This window comes from Pezoporus occidentalis, unplaced genomic scaffold, assembly GCF_034315485.1.
Source record: "Pezoporus occidentalis ecotype Australia unplaced genomic scaffold, CSIRO_AGI_Poc_V1 ctg170, whole genome shotgun sequence".
Lineage (NCBI taxonomy): Eukaryota > Metazoa > Chordata > Aves > Psittaciformes > Psittacidae > Pezoporus > Pezoporus occidentalis.
In genome coordinates, this window is record NW_026913532.1 from 1,053,542 (window position 1) to 1,078,823 (window position 25,282).

Consider the following 25,282-nt stretch of genomic DNA (forward strand, 5'->3'; position numbering starts at 1 on the left):
AAAAAAAAATCACTTTAAAGAGGAAAACTTCATGATGAGCCTGAAATAAACTTAGTAAATACAGATTGTCTTGTAAGTTTCTCTTTGGACACTTGCTATTTACGTATGCATTTTCATTAAGGAGTCGCTTTTGCACTCCCAGGCATTATTTTACAAAATCCAGATTAGCTGTAATTTGCTCTTCAGCATCTTCATTCTGTCTGATTTGTGTGCTTTTAATACTGAATTCTTGCATAAGCGGATAGCAGGTAGTTTCAGGGTCCACCTTGATTATGCCTATTTCTGGTGCAAGAAGTTTGTGCTCACACATTACACACCAGGCCTTGTAAAGAACACTACACACTATAATATTGGACTCCACACACTACAGCACTGGACTCTACACATCCATGGACTCTACAAAATGTAATATTACGGTATTCCCTCTGTTTAAATAATAAAACAAATGACCAAAAAGAAAAAAAAACAACTACATCATTCAACTTATCTTTGTTTCATCTACTGGGAAAGGTATCCAAAGCTATTTAAAATCATGATTACACAACGTGAAGTACCACAGCAAGCAAACCTTGCCTGTATGAATAAGTGAAATGACATTTTAAATGCAACAGCTATACTGAGATGCACAGGTATTTGCACAGCTACCTTCACCTTTCTGAATAAAGTAAGATCAAAATTTTATGAAAGATTTGCATGTACAAGCTACAGACAAAACTGAATTCAGACCATAATTTTGGACACCAGTGTACGTACTTTCATATACATATACAGTATATGAAAGACTAAGCAAGTAACATAGTGCACTAAGAATATACCATGTAAAAACAAACATTTTAAGAACTCTGTTTTTCAGTTTTGTTTGTGTTTAAGCAAAACTGACTATGGCAATAAATTAATATAATAATTTTGGTTGGTTGGTTTTCAAATGAAAAATGAAGCCAAAAACACAAAGACATGGAGCAATGAGAATGTGTATGTAATTAACTGTAATACTAAAATATCACTCTTTTAATATAAAAATAGAACAAACTTCAAAGAGATTTTACATACCTACTAACCATAACCCAGTCAGATGGCACAAATGACTTATGGGAATTCTTGACTTCTACCGTGAACTAAAATAAACAGAAATATAATGTTACACATCATGGGATGTTAAGAAAGATTACAGAACCATAATCATCATGCATCAAGAAATCTGCATGCATCAGAAGAAAACCATAATCAGCCTACACTGACTGAGCAGATCAGAAGCTAGTGTTCTTTTTTGCCCCACAAGTGAGGGTTATGGCATAAATATTTTCTGACAAACAAGCAACTCCTATCCTGTTCTTGAGCCCTACCATGTTGCTGCCCCATCTCTGCCCTTCTATTCAAACCCACAAACGCTCTCCTCACCTTCCTCTTACTAAGCCAAAGCCATACTAAAGCTAGTAGGTAAGTTTTACTTACCTGATCCTGACTGGGGCTTGTAGAGAATTTAGCATTTACACTGACTCTATGCTATAGATCACCTGATAAAGCTACACCTCATCAGAGAGATGTGTCCTCCTGCCTCAGGATCAGTGATTCTGCTGAGCCACAGCCACCTACAACATTTCACAGACAGGAGCTCAAACTCTCAAATGCTAGCACTGCATCAATAGTACCTTCCATCAAGTTTGTATGAACTTGGGGTCAGAAAGTGAAGGAACATGGAAAACCAGCAGTAGTAGTAAGAGGCTCAGTGCAGTGTAATTTATATGATGTGTTTATTGCAGTATTTTGTATGATTCATGTCCGTTATCTTTATAACACTAGCCTGAGGTCCTGATATCAAAGAATTGAGGCATTCTCAAATGAAAAATTTCAACTGGAAACCACATTTCTAACAGAGATTAGATTAACTCAGAATCTGACCACCTTCACAGAAAAGCTGACAAAGCTTTTCCATTACATTTGGTATGTTTTAGATAAAAACTTCCCCACCTCACCAGAGCAGCCAGGAATCACCCGCAAATACAAACAAGAAGGATAATTCTAATGTGAGCACAAGACTCCAGCAACGACATAGTGAACTATTTTTTAATTCATATAAGACACTTTTAACATATTTGGTAATGTAGAAACCCTGAAATTGCATAATACATGTGAGATAAAAAGACTGAAAATGGGCAAAAGCAGAGATCTGCAAAGATCTGAACATGAGACGACTGCTGCTGCCACTAGTGGTGTTGCTGATGTCCTGTACAGCTTTTTCTGAAGTTCATCTCAAATAAATATCCATTGTTTAGGAAAGGAAGACACAAAATAGTGTGACAATTGTGTCTGTGCTGGATGCCTAAAAACAGTCTGAATTAACACAGCCAGTTCAGTCGCCTGGCCTGTTTGTGTGGCTGGTGAGAAACAAGCAGAGTTTGCAATCTTCTTCAAAACAACAAAAGCATTTGCTTTCATTCTTAGCCCTATTAGATAAATAATTGCAGTAATAAATAAATGGGACCAAAGCACTGCTTATGCAATACAAGAAATCAGTATTTGCCAAATACAGCAAATTCTCTCTAAATCCTGCCTGAAATGAATAGCAATGCTATTGTTATCCAGACTGCTTTCTGTCCTATTCAGTGCACACTATGAATTACATTACAGGTCTGGAAACAAATGATAGGATAGATGGGGTGCAACCTCGTGTTTTGGAAAAGGTATGCATCAGCTAGATCTTCATCAGAACTCCAACAGGAATTTAACAAATGTAAGTTAACAAACTGGGCTGACTCTGAAAATCTAACCATGTGTTCACAATCATGGTTTTGGGGGCACATATTAAGGAAAAAATAGTTCGATTATTTTTTCTTCTCCAAAAAGGCCTGTACCTTGAACAGCTGTTCAGAGTAGGGGAATGCATAAAACAGTTTCCTGGCAGCTTCTCCAGCTTCCAGAACTAGCAAATCATAAACCTGCTTTCTGCCCAAGTCTGATGTGAGGAAGCGTTTGAATACTACATCTATCAGACTGCTACAAGAACATGAGAATATACCATACAGAACTGAAAGAGAGCGTAACTCAAGGAAACTGCTCTGGAACTCCCATACAATCCCCTTTCCATTACTTCCATTCCTTTAGTATCCTTCCTTTCCTCACAACCATCTTCCTCTACTGCTATATTTGATGTCTCCGAAACACCCGTACCAGATGTAATTAAGTAACAACTACCCCTAAGCTCTGCAGCTCCTTTCATGAATACATCAAAGACATGGCACCCTGTCTGCAATGGTTTCTGAGCTGTCCCGTTACAAAGCTCTCCTCTCACGAACATGTGCATAGTGCCTGGTTGTTTCTCAAACCCTCCTGGTCAGCTCGTATCTGTCTACTTCACCAGATGCTCTTCTCTCGTTGATCAAGTGCTCTCTTCTCCTTTCTCCACACACGTGCCATCACCCACCTCTTAATGCAGCCTCTCTGAGACAAACCTCTCAGATCCTGTCCCTTCCCTTCCTCACACAATACTCAAAACACACTCTTCCAAATTTCTGCTTTTGGACGTCAGCATCCATGCTAATAGCCTACCCAGAGCTTTACCTACACTTGCTTCCTCTTCCCAGCTTCACCCTCAAAAATCGTAGAATCATAGAACAGTTAGGGTTGGAAAGCACCTTAAGATCATCTAGTTCCAACCCCCCTGCCATGGGCAAGGACACCTCACACTAAACAATGTCACCCAAGACTGTCCAACCTGGCCTTGAACACTGCCAGGGATGGAGCATTCACAACTTCCCTGGGCAACCTATTCCAGTGCCTCACCACCCTTAAAGAAATTCCTCCTTATATCCAACCTAAACATCCCTTGTTTAAGTTTTAACCCATTACCCCTCGTCCTACCACTACCGTCCCTAATGAAGAGTCCCTTTCCATCATCCCTACAGACCCTTTCAGATACAGAAAGGCTGCTATGAGGTCTCCACACAGGCTTCTCTTCTCCAGGCTGAACAGCCCCAACTTTCTCAGCCTATCTTCATACAGGAGGTGTTTCAGTCTCCTGATCATCCTCGTGGCCCTTCCCTGGACTTGTTCCAACAGTCCCATGTCCTTTTTATGTTAAGGACACCAGAATTGTACACAATACTCCAAGTGAGGTCTCAGGAGAGAAAGAGTAGAGGGGCATGATCACCTCCTTCGACCTGCTGGTCACACTCCTTTTGATGCAGCCCAGGATACGTTGGGCTTTCTGGGTTGCGAGCACACACTGAAGCCGGTTCATGTTAAGCTTCTTATCGACCAACACCCCCAAGTCCTTCTCAGTAGGGCTGCTCTGAATCACTTCTCTGCTCAACCTGTAGCTGTGCCTGGGATTGCCTCAACCTTGCACTTGGCATGGTTAAACTTCATAAGGTTGGCATCAGACCACCTCACAAGCATGTCGAGATCCCTCTGGATGGCATCCCTTCCCTCCAGCCTATCAACCAAACCACACAGCTTGGTGTCATTGGCAAGCTTGCTGAGGGCGCACTCAATCCCACTGTCCATGTCACCAACAAAGATGTTAAACAAGACTGGTCCCGACACTGATCCCTGAGGGACACCACTCGTTACTGGTCTCCAGTTGGACACTGAGCTGTTGACCACAACTCTTTGCGTGCAGCCATCCAGCCAGTTCTTTATCCACTGAGTGGTTTACCTATCAAATCGATGCCTCTCCAACTTAGAGACAAGGATGTCATGTGGGACAGCGTCAAACGCTTTGCACAAGTCCAAGTATATGACATCAATTGCTCAGCCCCTGTCTATCAGTTCCATAGCCCCATCATAGAAGGCGAATACCCACCTAAGGTGTTCATCAAATGCTGCTATCTTTAATCCATTCCTTCTGACTTTCTCTCTCACCTTCACCATTGCCTATCAGTAGCATGATGTTTCTCTTGGGTCTTTCCCACCTTCCTAGGCCCCCAATGTGACAATGGGCTGCTTCCAGCACTTTCCCTCCTTATCTTTACTCTTTTATTCCCAGCTTTTCTTCCTAACTCCTAGCTCCCTAACTCCTTTCTTTTCTCAGTTTCCTGTGGCATTTTCCCCAGTCTTCCTAGCCTGAGCTGCCAAAGGCCAAAACTGAACAGTGCTACCTCACTGCTCCTTTCAGCTGCCCCACCAATGTGACAGGATCTGCCATCTCTCATTTTTTTGCACTGAACTTCTCGGCTGGCTGGAGCATGGCCTGCCCACACTTACACAGCATCTGGCAAACAAAAGCTCTGTTCCGCAACTACTATTTCTAAGAACTAAAAGTAAAAAGAATGTATCATTCTTTACTACTGTTTCTCTTCTCCCCCATCTTTCAAATTACAGCTTTAATCAGTAATTACAAATCATTTTACCATTCTTCAAATCTACCTAATGCTGTGCTTTTTGGTTCTCTGAGAATATTTCAGCACTTACTAGCCACATAAATAACCCTGGAAGCATGCAAGCTTGTCTACATATATGAAAAAGCAAAACATTACTGAACCAAACTCAACTGAAATAATCTGGTTTTATTATCTGAATCACTAAAGTAATTCACTTAAAAAAGTGACAGTGTCACAAAACTGTACTTTGAAGTTGTACAAAAAATCATGGTTTTTAAAGTATATGACCTCACTGAGTATCATATTAAATGAAGAAAGTTCTAGTTAAGTCTAACTTTTAAGCTGTTTCTCAGACAAGCAAGGGTACTGCCATACATAATAGATACCATATTACCTCTTGACCAGAAACTGTAACATATTCTGCAGAAGGGTTCTTGATCTGTTTACGAATGTCCAGCAGATGCAGTTGGATTTTAGAAAGCACACCCATAATCTCCTCTTTTTTCTTTCTGATGACAGGGAAGTCTGTAAGGTCCTTGAACAATTGGGTTTTATCTCCAGTCCTATCCATAAGAAGCATAAGATAAAATAATGGTAAAACCAAAGATAAGTTTTCTAATTCTATGGGTTGTGTCCATACTTTTATTTGTTAATTTTCATTTGTTTTAACACAACCTTTTTATTCATCTCTAAACACAGCTTTTCTGCTACTAGGTCATGATACAGCACATTTACCAAAAGCTGTCATACACACTACATAAATAGAAAGGAACTTCATATATGAACTCTAAGAAGCTGCACCAAGATAACCCCCCAAATGGTTCAAACCCAATCTGTTCCTGTTTCTTTCTACTGTATCACTTCATGCTCATTCTTGTATTGCTGACTCAGGTTTCTTGCCGTTTCTGGATGTGCATTCTACAGATTTCTGTTTGTTCTCCCTCAGTTGAGTAGAGCAAGAAAAAGAAGCACAAGAAAAAGAATTCCTTTCTGCCTCAACCCTAATTCTGGAATGGAACTGCTGTACCAACCTCGTGCACTCCAAGTGCTGACAACATCTTTATCATGATTAAATGCAAAGATTTAGATAATTTCTGAACACAGATTTTAAATGTATTACGAATTTAGCCAAATTGACAGATTTTCATGTGGATTGAGAAGTGCCTCCCAACAGGCCTTCATCAAAGCAGAATATCATCAGGAGTTTCTCAGAGCAGCTTCCTTCTTTTCTCAAGGAAAGATTAACCAGAGCATTTTTAATACAGGCAAAACAAAGACCCTTCTTCTAGTCTCAGTGTCAGAAAAATGACAGAATTGTTTTGGCTGCACTATCTCAGCTCAGGATTGAAACCCAAACGCACAATGCCATTCAAATGTTTAAAACGGGGAAGCTGAAAAAGCTATTAAAAATATGGTTGTCATCAAAAATAACAAAAATTTAACTTATCTTAATAAGTAGCAGGCAAACAAAGTAGTGAAATCAGCCCTAAGTTAACTGGAAACACATTTGTATTTGAAAGCAAATACAAAACCGTACAAGCTAATTGCATAATTACCCTGAAATCTAATATTTGGAGAGCAAGTAATTAGCAAACTGAAAGTAATAAAACATGGAAGCAATAAAAAGTCTAATAGTCTACCCGCTTCAATACCCCTTTGCCTGTGAATGAAACTACAGCTGGTCACAAACCAGTGACCAGACAGGTAACACTAAGCTGTGCTTTGATTTTTGCATTACATGGATATAGTTATTGCATAAAATGACAGTAAAAATGTCATTTTAAAATACAGTATTAATTTTTAGAAACAATTTTGTGCTAATTAGATCTGTTTCCATGGGAATGCAGTAAAAAAAAGAAGACTGCTAGTAGCCAGCTGATGATTGTGAAGACTGTCACTGCTGTGTGATGCCTACCAAAAATATAAAAGTTGACAGTTTAAAAAAAAAAAAACCAACCCAAAACCACAAACTCAAAATCTCAAACACCCCCTAAAAAAAACCCTGGATCACAAGGATGCTTTTGAATGCCACTACAGTATTTTACCCACACCACATAATAAAATTAACACATGATGCAGTATACATATGAGTGCACGATTGTATAAGTAGTCACCATGATTTCAATGAAAGAAAGGGGTTTGAGTCCAAATAATACTGCCACACAAGTTTTAAATATATTCAAGCCAAAAGGTGGGGTCTTTTAGTCATTCTGAATAAATGCAAATAAAATGTATAACTTCTGCAGATCTCTGATGACACCTTCTACTAATACTACTGTATCTTATTTTTGTATACTGTTCAAGCCATTATCTATACAGTAACAAAAAAAAAAAGGGAAGCATATTTTACACCTATCTATTCTGGTATAATTAAGATACACTCTGTTTTGTCATAACCTGCCACAACTATAATTGGATCACATTCATCAGTAGAAATCTCATAATCCCACCTGTCCAACAGGTGTAGCAAATACTTCTAGCCCTCTCCAATTCTAAATTTACACACCTTGCATCTGTCTCTAATTCTGAAGCAAACAAAATAAGGTCTAAGCACTCTTAAGTTCTTAAATTTCTTAATTTTAAATCTCAGTTGGAGAAAGATAAAGAAAGATTTTATAAACAGAATGGAAGTTTTAGTCTGTTTTGAAAATAAAACATCACGACTATACTGCCTCAATATAACAACATATTAAACTATAGACCACATTTTTCAAAGAACCTTCACGTATACCACAGTCAATTAGATCTCATTAATAATTAATCTCACTAATATCTAATCAGTCTTCTATCATCATGTTAAAAGTTAAATGAAACTTGCTTACAGCATAGAAGTTCAGGAAGATCTATCTATAAAACTATTAAACATATTTTCTCTGTCATTAGTGACCATGCAAAGAGATTTTTAGAAATGGACGGAGGACACTCAAAGCTTTGATGAATTTTCACAAAAAAGGTCAAAGGCTTATTCCTAACAGCAGAGCAGCCACTCTGCTAAAGGTCATGTCTCTCCACAAAAAAAAAAAGCTTCTCTATTAAAAAAAAAATATATATTTTAAAAGTTGTTAAACAAATTAACATGAGCAAAACATATTTTGCTCTAAATTCACTCCCCGAAAAAGCTGAAAAACTTTAAAAAAATTATGCAGCCTGAGGCAAACACCCACTAAACAAACTACTTTCTCTCATAGTTTAACTTGAAAAAAAGAATATAAGCTGTAGAAAACAACCTCTGCTTTAACGAAGTAACCTGTACATAAAACAAAAAATATAAAACTAAGGTATATTAAAACCAGATGTGTAACCCTCAAAATTGAATACATTTACTCAAGAAAGTCTATGAAGCACTGAAGATTCATGTATTTTCTCTACTTACTTGGCTGCTTCTTCATTAAGGATCTTTAAATAATGTTTTACTGGGGAGAGAAGTTCTGGGATTTCCAACAGTGCATTTTGTAATAGAGGAGTTTTCACGTAAGAATGTATGACTGGAACAAGAGCTTGAATCTCCAAGTCCAGGCGAGACAGAGTGCTGACTATCAAGAAGAACTCTTGGGTTGAGCACTGAGAAGGGAAGCAATATCTAAATCATTATGGTGTATTATTATATTTTCCTTAAACTCTTAAGAACTTTTATGCTGTTTTGAAAATAATACAAAATACAACAAAAATGTATGGACTATTTCTAACACAGCTGCATAGTCTTACCACATTCACAAGGTTAATAAAGCATACTACTATTTCAACCACTATTGTTAGTTGGGACCTGATCTCCGTTACTCCTGTTGCTGGATAGAAACATATAAAACGTATTTTACTGACGTGTAGATCAGATATTCCTTCTTCAGTGCACTGACAATACAGAAAAAAAACAGTTTGTTTTCCTCACCTGAGAATGCAAGGAAGGGAGTAGGACAAACTGAATGCTTCTACTATGAAAATCTTTGTATGCCACATCCTTCTCTTCCTACATTATGTTTTCTCTCCTACCTAGGCAACAAACAGCCTAATACTCAATTTCTGGTCAGTGTTTTCTGGTAATCAGTACAACATTAACTGCAGAACACGCAGTCTTCCATGAATCACTATTTCATAAAACACTCCTGCATTTTTATTTTGCCACCCCTTCTCTTTCAAAATCTCTCCCCAGAGGTAAATTTTTCATTCTCTTTCCTTCCCACAGCCATATGCAAGAACTAAAACAATTCTCTCATCTGTTATACTGTGCTTATTTCTTCCAAATAACTTATGTACCCAGAAGCAAGTATTAACAAAAATGCTGGGCTCTAAAGGAACACTTTGCCTCCTTCCCCACATACATAACCCTAAAATAAGTTTGTTCTGTAATGCCTTCACAACACGAACACCATATAAATTCAATCTTCTGAAAACCATAAACAATAAATTAATGTACACTCCACTTACAGCCTTGGCTCTCTTCTCATTAAATAATGTCACTGCTGTGACCAGCAATGGAAGAGCGTCCCCCATGCTGTATAAACGCAGAATAAAGATACATCTAGACCTGCAGCCTTGGCAATCGACTACAGAAGTAGTAGAACACTACTGGAAGCTGTAAGAGACTGACAACAATAAAGCTAGAAAGAAAGTAATTTTTAAGTTTAATTGACATGTTCACTGATTTGCTCTATCATAAAGACTGTATTAAACAAAAATTAAAAAATACAATAAAATAAAAAATCATTCCTGGCCATTTAATATGCATTCAGTCACAGGAGTAATTAAATGTTACTGAAGTTATCATAAAGCCAGTATCTGCTACATACTCTCCTGAAGCATGGCTGTATGCTAAAGAACTCTACCAAACAGGCAAGGTTGGTAGATACTTCACTAAGGGACTGGGTAATTTAACCATGAGTGTTTCATGACAGTTTGGAAGACTAAAGAGATTTCATTCTGAATGCTTCTGGAAAACCCAAGTTCATCTTTGTTTCAGATCCATGTAAATTAGGGATATAAGACACCCACTGGGTGGTTTCCTTGTAACTGCTGGATTTTTCTGCATGGGTTTTCTTTTTGTCTTCTCTTGGGCCCTAATATTCTTAGAAGCTGTGTGCTTACCACTTCCTTTCAGAAATTAATCATAAAGCAGTAAGTATCATCATGTAAAAGTCTTATCAGACATCTTAAATTTCCCTTCCATCAAATTAATCCCAGAGTCTCTAGTTTTACTCTTTTGTACCACACTATCTCATCTGCTTTTCTGCTGTTAACAGGGTGTTAACAAGTATCTCTAAATCTTATGTTCTCCTCAATTTAACCAAATCATCAATTTAACCAAACTACAGCCTTTTAATCTTTCTTCGTAAACAATCCATTTTTCAGCCTCATGAAAACTTTGGCTCTCCCCTGCACTCGCTGCAATTTATCAGCATCTTTCTGATAATCTGGAATTTACTAATTTTATCTTGCAAAAGCTCTGACAAGAACATAAAACAAATAATAAAGCAGTAAATCTGTCAATGGCATTTGAAGTCAAAGCACAAACAAAAGGTCTGAAAGACAAAATAAATGATAAATCCAGGCTTGGACTGGTAAAGTAAAATACAGTACGACCAAGTACATCATCATCATCATCAACACTGATGTAGATAAAAGGATAGAATTCTGCAAGACTTCCCTTGCTTACAAAACGAACTCAAGGAGGCAAAGGCTGAAGCCATGCCACACTAAATTGCAACACTGGTCCTTGAAAAACAGCATTAGCTGATTCTTAGCAATGTCCAGAAAAGAAGAACGAGAAAATATGGACAGTAAGAAATACACCTGTTGACCAGCTGGTGGTGGTTGTTTTAATTGTTCTTTAAAAAAAAAAGGAATGAAAAAGGGATTTAATTAGCACAATACCTACTGAAGTTGGGAAAAAGTTCTAAGAATACATAAAAACTTCTCTAAGATGTTCTTCAATAAGGGTGGTGAGGCTTGTGATGGTGAGGCTTCAGCAGGGGTAAGAAACTAGATTTCAAGCAAGTGTCATTTATAAAAGAATTTGAGAGGGGGGAACAACCAACCTCGGTCATGTACAAAGCCATAAACAACCCTAAAAGTTATCATGAGATTTCTCAAAGGATGTCTAATGAACATGCTGAAGCTTCTCACGGCAACTGTGAAAGCTTACACACCATAACACACATATAATGAGTTAAAACCTACCTGATTTTACTGTGAGCTAAGGTCTACAGTACCTTTGGAGAACAAGAAATCCAGCATGCTTTACTGCAAACAATATTGTTAAACGCAGCATACCCAAGAAAGAGGGTGAACATACCCTTTTTGAGCTTATTCAGAGTGTTACTGTTTCTCTTGGCTTGATTTTAGTAACACCACAGGACTTCACATCTAAAATGTAATGGCTCCACTGCAGAAATGATTTACTAAGCAAACATGTAACTCGGAACACTTCCGAAAAGCTGGGGTCCATTAAAGTGGGACTGATTTCACTTAAATCCTAAGTAACCTTACAAAATACATATAACACTATTATAAATTAGAAGCTTTAAAATGAAGTAAAAATGGTTTGCATAAAGTGGGATTAATATTCTTGCATTCACGGAAGATTCTCTCAAGCTTATTCAATGCAAGTTTTGAAGTCTAACTTTGAAATACCATCAATGGTAGTTATTACAGTTTCTTTGGCACAAGGAGAATAACCTCGTAGTTGACAGCAATGCTAAACAATACTTTCAACCAGCAGTTTATCCAACTGTACTGAAAATAGTAGGACTGCCATCAAAAACAATGCATGAAAGATCACAGCAGTATGCCAGCTCTAACACACTTTCAACAACGCTGAAAACAATTTAGCTTTGTTTGCATTAGTGGAATTGTCTCCTACAGATCTAGTAGGGAGCCACAGAGACACACAGCTGACAGCCATTGACCACTCCAAATTAAAAGCATTTTAAATTTTAAAAAAAGTGAGTTGAAATGCAGCATACATTTATCACTCATTACAAAACGTAGTACTTACCTTTATATTTTTAATATAGTGAGCATAGTGGCTTTGCTTTAGAAAAAAATGAGGAATTTAATTTTAAGGTTACTCTGTCCCCTTGTTATGACATTACTTCTGTTAATTGTCAGGGGACAACTTGCTCGAATCAGCAAGTCTAAAAATATCTGTGGTACAAATTCTTTAAAAGATTAAAAGTATAGCATACACCAGATGTGCTTTCATAGAAGAAAAAATTTAAAATACAAAAGGTACATGTTATCTGAAGTCAACAATATGCTATGGGGAGAATTTATTTTAAACATTCTATTCAAACAGTAATTTTCTGGGCACACACAGCAGACACTGATTTAATTGATTTAGTAAGAGGAAAAAATAATTTGAAATACAACATTTTTCTCTGAATCTACTCTAATCTTGTGATTGAATAACACAATCTTCAATGAAGTATTAAACATACCTTTCAGAGAAGGGCACATTTTCAGCACCATTCTAGATGACAAGCTTATAGCAAAGATTTTAAACACTCAGCAATCATTCTAGGCAGCACCCTTCTTCACCAAGGAGTCTGAGTACAACAGTGAAGTATTCACTGGAAAACCAAGGGTAAATCCCTGGAAGCATCCAAACAGCAAATACCCTCCTTTGTAAGCAAGTGCCCACCTGCTTTATTTTGCACAGGTAAGAAGCCCTGATTAAGTGGGCAGCAAAGTTTTAGAGAGTGATTTAGAACTGAACAGGCTTTTTCAACTGCAAGAAATTGTGAGGAACTGCAAACAAGGGAGAGCCTATGGCAGAGGTCAGAAGCAGAACAAACTGAAATGACACTTTCCTACATACCCAGGAAAGGTTTGATTCTTGACCTCACACCCTGTAGTGGAGTTCAGTGAAACAGCTTCACTTTAATCTGTTCTGAAATTCAATGACTATTTGTTGTGATGATTCCTGTTCACTTTGGTGACTAAGCTTTAGTAAAAAAGAAAATAAAAATTATTGCACAAAAGGTACCAATAAGATAAACAGTTGGGGATCTAGGCTGTATAAATATTTATCTTCTGAAACACACAACATGAAGCAAGGCATGAAAACAGCAAGCAACATCAGGATGGATCTGTAGGACACATGACTAAAAGTACTGGTGACATGTTTACTCTCTACTGGGTTTTAGACCTATTCAGTCATAGATCTCCAACTGCTCTATTGCCCTTCTGTGTACTCCAAGACAAGACTAAGCAGTAATCACTCTGACCGAGACACAAAAATAGGGTCCTGCTATTCATATTTCCCACTGTCCTAAGATGCAGATCACAAAAGGAAACGCATGTGGCTTACATTTTGTTCTTTAATTCGGTGGCTCTCTCCAGGGCCTAGAGGGCACAGCTGAACTGGTTATGGAAAACACTGAACCAACGTGTCCTTCCAGGAAGATCTAGTTTTGCATCTGCTCCAGGCCCTATCTAGACAAAGCTCTTGGCAATTCTGTTTCCTCTTGAAGTCAGCTTTTGAATGTTGCCAAGAAGTCTTCAAACAGTTGCTCTCCAGCCACCCTTCTCTTGCCATCGAGGAAGGTGAGACCATTCTGCTGTTGACAGCATTTCTGCTGGGCAAGATGTCAGGTGCTGGAGCTGTAAAAACTAAGAACCAGTCCTTGTATTAATTCCACTCTCCATAGAACAGTAAGTTTGTTCCTGTATCCTTATTCATTCCCATAGTCCTTTTTCACGCTGGGACAAACTTGAAGTTGGTAATACAACCTCCAAGGTAATACCTAATTGCCACTACAATAATGCTGTTCTATCTCTACACTGCTCATACCTGGAGGTAGATCAGCAATGCTGTTTGGTGGTTTGGGTTTGGGGCTATGGGAACTTGTTGAGGATCATTTAACAACTGTCAATGTGAATTATGTTACCAAATAAGAAGCATTAGCAGACTTTAAAAAAAAAAAAAAACAAAACCCAAAAGTCAAACCAGGAAAATACAAAATGATGTTATTTGTCAGAAGAGTTCCCATAAGTCAGTTCCAAAGAAGAGAACTGTTTTGCCTTCATTTTTTTCTGTCTCCTCTAAAGGTTACTGGTGCAAAGTGCATTGCACAATAAAAAGTTCTGCAGTGGCTGATCTGAATGAAAGATGTTGGGAATGACTAAGACAACCCAGCTATCTCTGTCCACTTCAGTGTTCTGCCTTCATGAAACATACCTCCTCAAATACTTAAGTCACTGGAGTCTAAATGGCCTGAAGGATGAAACAGTTGCCACATTCACCTATTTTTCCTGCAGTTGACACTGAACTAACAAGCACATTTGTTTAGTTAAGCCATCAGTGCATTGCACTTGAAGTTCTGGATCCCTTAATGGGAATGAAATTACAGTGAACCTCCTTTTTGAGCATGTGGGAGACGGATATATGGAATTAACAGAACTGTAAAGGTTTCTATAGTGGGAACTGAAATGAAGTAATTCACTGGATATTCTGGGGGAGGGGGGAAAAACCAACCAACCAAACCAAACAAAATATCAAAATGCCATGAAAAGCAGTTATTCCATGTTCTTGAACACGTATCTGCTTTGCAGGGACCTTTCTTCAGATTCCATATCCACTGTCTGTCTAGACTGAAAATCTGTTTCCCCGAGACTGCTTTTGATTCTTTATTCAAAACAGACCCCATCCTTCAGGGATGCTGTCATCTCCTCAAAGTCCAGGAGATCTTCAGGGAATATTCAGTGCTTCAGTGACTCTTCACAGTATTCTGCAATGGATGACAAACTAGATTTTTACCAAGAGAAGCTAATTCATGAGAGGAAAAGTGATGCTTGGCTCTTTTTCCCCTCATTTACTCTTCTTGAGGATCGTCTGGGAGCACCCTCCTCTCCTGCAACTCCTTTCCAGCATCTGATTCACTACATGTATCTTCATGCTACAGTGGATAGTTAACATGCATTCCAAGTATCACATGAAAACTGAGGATCTCTAAATGTTTCCACCTAAATGACAGCTTTAGAGCTGAGAAGGGTAAGCAGTCCTACAACAGAAGGGACACCTGAAGAAACACATACTGACTACTGTTAAAAAAAAAAAAAAAGAAAAAAAAAAAGGAAGCACAAGATAGGATTGCCAGGTTGTTGCGTGGAATACAGATGTATCCCTACAAACATTTCTTTACAAAAAGCTCCTTACTGTGAGGGTGGTGAGGCACTGGAACAGGCTGCCCAAAGAAGTGGTAAATGCTCCATCTCTGGAAGTGCTCAAAGGCAGGCTGGACAGAGCCTTGGACAACATGGTCTAGTGTGAGGTTTCCCTACCCACGGCAAAGGGTTCGGAACCAAATGATCTTAAGGCCCTTTCCAACCTAAACCATCCTATGATTCCGTGATAGGGTACATTTTAGAGGATGGGGAAGTTGGTGCACACTCCCTCTTTCCATAAACTTCATCACGGCTGTAACCATTCATTGACACATGAAGTCTTTCCATGTGCCCAGCACCACAACATGTTAGGGCTTTAAAAGTTACACAAGAACCGAGTTTCAGATTTTCAGAGAGACGAAAACTTTGTGCTGTTGATACAGAGGGTTGACCAATGTACAGGGAGGTAGTACAGGGGGGTTGTACAGGGGGGTTATACAAGGGGGTTAGAGAAATTTGCTTGTCCATCTGTTGTAAATGCCTGCTAAGCAGGACAGAGACCTCCGGTCCTGTTAATAAGGAAAGCAGATACCTGGTCCTGGAATTTGCTTGCTTAAACAAAAGTACGATCTGTTGTAAATGCCTGCTAAGCAGAACAGAGACCTCCGGTCCTGTTGATAAGCAGACGCCTGAATCTACTGATAAAGGGGGGAAGCAGAGGATTTACGGCCGGGACACTGACCAAACTCTAAGGCCACACGTGAAGACTAAAAAGGTGAAAAGTGCAAGAAGAGGAAGACTCATTTACTTCATCTTGAAGACCCCTACCCAGAGGAGGAAGACTCATTTACTTCATCTTGAGACCCCTGCCCATGACCAGAGAGGGCACTGCGCAGGCGCAGAGGACCTTCTGGCTCATTATAATACGAAGCGGGGATAGGACATGTATATGTATAGGCGTGTTGTGCAACCTTATGAATATATATAACTTTAGAGAATAAATGTAGAGGGAAACAACACTGAGGTACGCATGACTTTGAGGAATTATCCCCGTGCGTCTCAGCGCTGAATAAAAAGCATACCTACTTTACAACTTTTAACCAGTTGTGGAGTCAATCCGCGCATCAATTTGGCGAGCCAGCCAGGAGGTCTCTGTTCGGCTGCAGGATCGGCTGAGGGGCGGACATCCTAGGCGCCCCAGGCCGCTTGCCTGGAGGAGCTCCGCTCCTCGTCCGCTCACTGCGAGGACAGACAACAACCTGTGCCGGCTGCGGAGAAACGGTACGCTTGAAACTTAGGGGGCCTGTAAGGCGTACGCGTGGCCCGGGGCTGCTGGTAAGGCGCGCAGAGACGTCTGGCGCACAGCGTAGTTCCCCTTGGCAGGTAGGTCTTGCAAGCAGGGGATTCGCCGACCGGTAGAGCGGCCGCTAGCGATCCTGAGGGTGGATCGGGTGAGTTCGGGTTTTCGCTGCATCCCAAGTTTTGGGAGCCAGGAAGGATCTGCTAATGACCGTAGTGGGAGCAGATGAAGGGGTAGGCGAACCCACCAGGTCTCCGCTAAGTAGGAGAAGGGTAAGGCAGGAAGCACAGTGTGAGTGTGTGGGATCCCATGTGTGTTCGGGTTTCTGTGTGACTTGAGACGTAGCTTAGCTACGAAGCGAGTGTGGAGTCCTGATCCGCGGTTCCGTGTTCTCCGCGAGGAGAGCGGCCGGAGACGGACGAAGCGTCTTTGTTTTGTGTTGTGCCTAAGTGCTTTGTGTGTGTGTATGTCTGTCGTTAGTGTTAAAGATTAGTGTTTAAGCGGTGGGGGAGGAGTAGACAAAAGTAAACTGTGGCTAATGGGGGTTTAAGACGAGTTCCCTCTCTGCGCCCCAGTGGCTGTATAAGAGAAGTATAACCTCTAATATCTGTAGTCCTATTCTTGAGATCTGGACTTTACACTCAGTACCAGAGGCTTGTAGCCTCACATATGGGTGCATAGTAACTTCTGAACAGTGGAACCTGCCGTGGATACTAGGACAGTGTAAATTTTGCTGGAACCGAAACTATGATCTAACAACAGGGGAACTGATCTGCAGAACCCAGAGATATTATTTTACTGAACCCCTGAGAATATCATAAAACTTGTGTGTAGGTACTCTCATATTTTTAAGTGCATTTGCAGAGCACTAGGAAAGAGAAGCTATAGATTTGTAAAAGATTGTTTGAAATGGGAGCCGGTCAAAATAAGGGAATTCTGAAGAAATGCCCACTGGGTTACATTTTGGCACATTGGAAAGAACTGGGAGGGTGTTCTGGGGGTTCGGTAAACAAGAAAACGTTGATAAAATATTGTAACCAATGTCTGTTTTTAGTTAGACTGTTGCCAACTTAAAAGTTAAAATTCTCCACTCCTGTAATTTTGCATGATGTACACCCCTGTTATTTTTAACTTGTAAAATTTGATAGGAAACTTCTGGATAAAGTTGAGTACTTGATGCATACATATGGAATATCAGGTCTTGTGTGCAGGTATATTTTTTTATGAAGACTGTGATGTTCCTATCTGTAAAAATATTGTGAGTGTAAAAAGCTTACTTTTGAAAAATTAATTGCCAAGCTTGTGATTGTTTATGAGATTGGGAAAGTATTAATTGGGATTTTGGTGTGAAGTCTCCGAAGTTGAGTACCAGAGGACAGGTATTAGCCCCCTATTTATTATATGCTTATCCGTAAAAAACCCGTAAGACATTCAGGAATGATATGGAAAGAGAACAGTGTGTCAATGAAATGACTCTTTCCCATGATCATCATCTATATGTGCTTGATTTGCCTTTCCAGACTTGGATTGCTCTGGAGACTGCTAAGCATTTTTCCAATTTGATATGGAATTTTCCCTGACTTGGATTCCTCCTTCTGTCTGTCATGTGTTAGGGTTTGATAGCAGTTCTTTAAAGATGTTTGATGCCTAAGGCAGAGGATCCTTTATGGCAGTGTGTACATGTAAAGCAATGAAAATGGTTGAATTGTAGGAGAGAGATTAAAAAAAAAAAAAAAAAAATCACCACATGGGGAGGCTTAGTCTGGGTATTAGGAAAAATTTCTTCACCAAAAGGTGATCAAGCATTGGAACAGGTGGCCCAGGGAAGTGGTGGAATCAGTGTCCCTGGAAGTGTTCAAAAAACATTGAGATGAGGCCTTTAATGACATGGCTGAGTGGTGGTTTTGGCAGTCCTGGGGTAATGGTTGGACTTGATGATCTTAAAGGTCTTTTCCAACCCGGTTAATTCTACAATTCTGCGATCAGGAGAAATGGCCTAAAATGGAACTTTGAATTATAATACATTGTTACAATTAATGTTGGTTTTGAGGTGGCCAGAAAATGGGATGGAGTACTATATACAGATAGGGATCTGGCAGAGCTATGTTAATTTCACATTCTGTCTGCCACTCCGGGTGGTTTCTTAAAGTGAAAAACCTAATTTTGGCTTTGAAAAAGGACAGAGAAAACCAGAAAGCTAAGCTGGAGAGATGTTGTTCAGCCTGTGATATTGGGGGAATGATGTTTAAAAGTTAAAAAACAGTAATCAGGAAAATAAATAGAAAAATTATATATCACAGATACCTCTGAGAGGAGCATCCTCTATATCTGTCCTATCAGATATTGATAAGGAGGAGGAGATTGTCATGGCAACAAGCAGCACATTCACATTAAACCAGAAGTGCTGTTGCAGAGGCAGGCATCTGTAACCCCTGCAGAGCAGGGTGAGCAGCTGTGAGAAGAAAAAAAAAAAAAGAAAACTAAGGGGGAAAGGAGGGGAGCTCGCGCAGCTCCTGTGTTTGAGCACGGGATGAGTGCTGGGGCAGGCAAACAAGTGGGAACAGACATGTTGATAGACGGGACTGAGGGGTTGTTGAATGTTTTGAAACTGGTGAAGGAGGAATGTCGGACAAAGGTGGGGGAAGTGGGTTCTTCTCCTATGGGACCGTATGTGTGTGTGTGTGCTGTGGAGAGTTTTGGACGTTGGAAGTGAGACCGCCCAGGGAGGAGAGTGCCATGGAGTGACTCCGGTGGCTGAATTGAAACTAGACTGACAAGGGACCTGGGGAATCTACCCTAGTAGATCCACTGGTTAAATTAAAACTAGAGACCAGAGGAAATAAAGTGGAATTTTAGTGGATACAGGAGCAACTTATTCGGCGTTAATTCAGAGGGAAAAGAATTTGTTACAGATGTGGGAGCTACTGGCCACCAAGGAAAAGAAAAGAAAAAATCCAAAACAAAACAAACAAAAAAAAAGGCAAAAAGAGGCACAAATTGGAAAAACAAATAAGAATGCATAAAATTTTTATGCATACTGAATTCTTCGAAATCCTTATTAGGACAAGAAGCAACATTTAAAGAAGGCAAATGGAATTAAAGAGTTAAAAATCAATTAACTGCAGTTTTGAGTTTATCTTTAATTCAACAGAAAAAGCGAACAGGAGGACCTCCCTGAAATAGAAAAAATCCTTAATCCAGGTATATCTGGGAATACGGACATCTGAAGTGCCAGGTAAAGCGAAAAATGCTTTACCTGTTAAAGTAGAAATAAAAAGGGGGGCCTGCCCAATTAGAATAATACAATAGCCCCTAAAATTGCAGGAAAGGGAATTAAAAAAATCATTAATAAATTTTAAAATATAAATTCTTAATTGAATGTGAATTGGAATATAATACTCCTATCTTGCCAGTAAAGAAAAGTTGCAGATTGGTTCAAGATCTCAGGAATCAACAAATTTGTAGAGGATATTCAGTAATAGCTAATCCGTATTGACTAAATCGAATCAAAAATGATTTGCCGTCTTGGATTTAAAGGACTCTTTCTTTTGCTAACCATTGGCCAAAGAACAACAGAGTACCAGAGGCTATCCTATGTAAAAATTTTATATGGAAGACCATATCAGTCCCAGTTTAAAGGAGAAAGTCTTCTGGAAGTGGGAGAAGTTTATCTCCTAAAATTTCTGGTCAATCTGGGAAAACAATTAGAAAAAATAAGAGAATACTGAGGACAAGAGTGAGAGGCATGGATTACCCTTTTAGATCCAGAGACTGGGTTTATGTTAAGAATTTTCAGGAGATCCTCTACAGGAGAAGTGGAGCGGACTGTACCAGATAATATTGACCGCCTTTAAGCAGTGAAGATAAAGGAACAACCTGCTTGGATACATTATTCAAGAATAAAGAAAGCACCAGAACCAGAGAAGACATGGCGGATTGAACCTTCAGGACCCTGAGCGTGATTTTAGATAAGCATACAGAATGCAGTGGTTTGTTTTAAAGGGAAATAACTTATGGCACAAGGACGTATTGCATCATCCCATCTCACTGAACCCAGCCACTAAATCACAAATACCAGAGACGTATTTCCTCTTAGCATTAGCAATACAGTTTATGTATTCCTGAACCCTACTCAGGCATTTCTTCCATCAGCATATCACTGATTAACAAATAAAATAAGGCTCCCCCATATGGCAAAAGTAATTTTTATGAACTCACATCCTTTTATTAGGTCATCCTCAGTCTTGCTGAGAAGAAAATATATTTAAACAAACATGCAAAAACTATAATACATTAAGAAAGAACGACACCATTTGGGAAATAATATATTAGGTTAATTATGGATATACCTTTTTGTGAAAAACACTGCAGAGGCCTCTTTCTATATCTGGCAGCTTACAAAGAAGATTTCGAATCTGACCAAACACACTGGATTCTGACAGCAGAATTTCAGACACAGCATCAAGACGGGCATTGATTTCACTGTAAAAGAACAATTGTAAGATCAATAAATAAAACTTGTATTTTTCTGAGGGAAAGGCATATACCTCATGAGCTTCTTCCTTTGACTTGTTTGCTTTTCCTGGTTTCTTGGGGCTTTTTTCCTCTTTGCTTGGGTTTTGTTTTTGTTTTATTTAACTTTGACTAAGGCCACATTCTCATGAATAACTAAGTAGAAGAATTTAGAAGAATTCAGAGATGTAAACAATCTTGGGCTTTCACTGGAGATGCAAGCAAAAAGCTGGATATAAACTCATTATCCCCTCTCTACGTTCAAACCAGCCAAATACATATCTACATGTTCTTCCAGTGGTACATTATATGAGAAACACTGAATCCTGAACAGTCAATCCTAAACCTGCAGACAAGTACCTGGGGGAATTTACATTTGAACTCTACATAGCATAATCTATTCCAACATGGTATAGATGCTGGTTACCATTTTGGCTATTTTTGATCCAGACCAGCAATTTGTAATTGCATGAATCAGAATGAATGTTGGGTTCCTCTCCCTGTACCATTAACCTCCCTATTTCAGGGATTAAGTCGATCAGTAAGGTAGTATTTTTTATGTGAAGAAACAATTCTACCATTATCTGCACCTTCCTTACAATTATGTTTTTACAGCCACTGTCAGAAAATAACTTTAAAATGAGCAACATACGGCCAAGGTTCACCTCAATCTACATTGCTGCTAACAGCACAGCTACAGCTTCCAATACACCCATGAACTGACTGTAAAAAGCAGAGCTAAGGGAAACTCCGTTTTTACTTTTTATGCAACCAAACTACCTCAATACTGCCTTCTAGTAGAACACTGAGATAAAGGGTACATGGCTGTAACCAAAACATACAAATTAGGAATTTACCTTTGGGAGTTAGTGAACCAAAATTCAGTGCATGCAACACAAAGGAAACAGTGTCCATTTCCTTCTAGCTCACTGTAAGACAGCAGTGAAAGAGATGTGTCAAAGCTAAACAGCGTGATTCCTCTGAACGTAGCTTTTCCACATTCAGGCTTTATCTCTGAAGTAACTGTGCACTACAAAATAGAATCAACTGGATGAAGGCTGTGCTAAGATTTGCTCAGGTTTCACAGCAAAAAAAAAAAAATTGTTCCAGATTACATATTACTCCACAGTCCCCCCAGCAATGTGCTGCTGGGCACACTCTATGAGTACCAGTGCACTGGAAGGGTTTTGCTGTCATCCAGAAAGCTTCTGGCAAATAGGGCTGAATCTGAAATGCAGAATCACAGACTGGTCTGGGTTAGAAAGGACCTTAAAGCTCATCCAGTTCCAACCCCCTGTCACAGGCAGGGATACTTTCCACTAGATAAGGTTTCTCCAAGCCCCATCCAACCTGGCCTTGAACACTGCGAGGGATGGGGCAGGTTTTTGGTCTCCTTTCAGTGTAGTTTTTGCTGATACCATATGCTCAGAGGACATTCTGAACACAAAACAAGTTATCATCCAACTTCATAGGCAGATGATCCTAAACTTCCTTGCTATGGGCAAGTTTCATTTAATTTTGAACATGTCGTCATGTGTAATACAATGAGATATAACTGACTGTGATCTAGGTAAAGGTTCTTTGATGCCAGATGTGGTATATAGTCTCACAAATCCTCAAGACTTCCCAGTGCTTATTTAAAATCCTTGTGTTTTCTCCCAGAATGACAACTAACGCTTATCATAACATTCTCCTCCTGAGACAAGAAAGTTCAAAAACCCCCACACTGCTATGTCTGAGTCTGTCCACCCTTGCAGGTAAAGAAGAAAGCAGTCTTTCAATACCAACACTTCATATACCAGCTGAGTATGTGCAAGACAAATAGAGCCCTGCCCACGTCTTTCTCCCAGACCAGTGAGATGCTTAGAGCTCAGCCAGCACAGAGGGATGAGAAGTAAGGATGCAATCAAAATGTAAGATTTCAGGGAAGACTGCCTGTCTTGCCCATGGCTTTTATTGCCAAACTGCACTGCCACTTGCCACTGTAGTTGCTAAAAATGCTATCCATGAGGAAATCCATGAAATAAGGCAGCTCGACAGGTTGCAGACATTACAACAGACTGGCAGTCAGAGGCCTCTGGCCCTGAAGACAGCTAAATCTAACAGTCCTTGAAATTCTATTATGCTGCATGTGAAAAGAAGAACACCACGATGGGATGTAAGCTCAGATACACATAAATCTAATGGCATTTAAGTGCCAGGATTTTGTTCAGTGACACACTGCCTTCTACTAGAACAGTAAAACCATCCCCTCATCTGCCACAAATGACACATAACTCATTCCCTGCTGTACAAGACCAGGATTTCCAGTGCCCCATCTGCCACCATCTACCTGAAGCACAGGTAGATGCATTCCTCCACAGTCATACAAACTGGTAACAGACTCTGCTGTCTTGATCCCAGGCAACTTGGGAATTCACTCTGTTATCTCTGAACTTGACAGCAGTCTCTATGATCACACCATAGCACCCAAAATATTCCACTATCCTAAAAGCCTGCTTTTTTCCCAGCCCTGAGGAAAACAGAAATGTCAGACTTTGTAGGCTCTGCTTCACAGCCCTACTGCAGGTCACAAAAACAACTTCTCCCTTACCACTGTTCCACTCCTCCAGCAACTCCAAAAGCACCGAATTAAACATTAATCCTGTTCTGCACAGCCAAGCAACCTGCAAGCAACAGCAGCAGACAGCAGCTACCACCAGCACAACTACTCAGACCCACAGAGTGGTTCTTGTTTTCAACACGGAACACATCCAAGCTTTAAATCTGATCCTTAAGAGACACAATCATGTATCTGGTGTAGACTGGCAGGGTTATGAGAAGTTATGCAACTACACAACTGAAGGCCAAGCTGTTGGCATCCACACAGTATATTCAAGACAACAGAGGTTTAAGCTTTTTACATCAGTCAGCAAGGCGCTGCACACTACAGCTGGATAATGGAAGCTGAGAAGCATTAATACCAGTGACAAAGTAATAAAATAACCCAAGTACATAGCTTTGAAATAAGCAAACAGAGACACTGAAAATCTGAAAGGTCAATATCATCACCCACAATTATATTTTCACGGAGGATTATTAAAATTCACTGTACTTGACACCCTGGAACACTCCTCTGCCTGAAGGAGTACTGAAATGCTGAATTATGAACACATATACCTTAAAGAAGAAAATAATCTGTATTTTTATTATAAAAAGCATGTGTAAGCAGCAGAATTCTGTTCCAGAACACTGCCACTTAAACAGGATGATTGTAACTATGTGGCCAATTGAAAAGAGCCAATAATATGTAAAGTAGATGCAGATATTAAAAATTCTCCCCCCTTCAAAGCTTAATCTGCACTTTAATCATCCTCATATATGGCTATGTTACTGTAGTTCCAGTAATCTAAAACTAAGCATCCATACAGTTTTTCTTCTTTAATCCTACAAATAAGAAAGTCAGGAAAATAGCATCCAGCCTCAAATGACCTATTTTTTTCCACCTGTAAACAAAACATAAAGGGATTCCTATTTCAAAAGCCGAAAAAACAGTGAATTATGCAAAATCCTATGTGCATGAGGAAGGAAGGACATGGAAATTATAAAAACAGCCAGATGATTAATTTGAGACTATGCTTTTGAACTTTAAATATTTATATGTAAGCTAATAAAAATTTTGTTGAGCATCAATATATTACTCAGACCACTTTTAAACCACTTCAAATTTGTTCTGCACTGCACAGTTATTCAGCAGATTTGATGTACAGTTTGGGGTTTCTAATCTCTGCATGATCTGGAAAAAAATTCCACCACTAAAAAATTTGAAACCAGCATTATAAAGAAACTCAACAGCTTACGCTAAGAAACTGTCTCACATTTTATAAACTGGCTACTACTTCATATTCTATTTAGGTGCAGTATTAGCCTATTCTTTCCCATCTGTATAAACCATGTCAGCAACCTGAGCTTTATTCAATTTTCCAAACAATCTTCTGTGAAACAATGTAAGTCAGTTAACTAAAAGCAATACGCATATTTCTGCCATACTCTCCATCCAAGAATAGCATCATTA

At 39.3% G+C, this 25,282-nt stretch overlaps 1 protein-coding gene across 1 annotated transcript in view; it reads right to left on the bottom strand.

Moving 5' to 3' along the window:
• Positions 1 to 25,282, bottom strand: part of MSH3 (mutS homolog 3) — a 119,434-nt gene that overhangs the window by 34,979 nt on the left and 59,173 nt on the right. Inside the window, 4 exon segments of the mRNA XM_062613899.1 lie at positions 1,051 to 1,115; positions 5,713 to 5,881; positions 8,692 to 8,879; positions 21,066 to 21,198. Coding sequence (XP_062469883.1) covers positions 1,051 to 1,115; positions 5,713 to 5,881; positions 8,692 to 8,879; positions 21,066 to 21,198 — 555 coding nt within the window.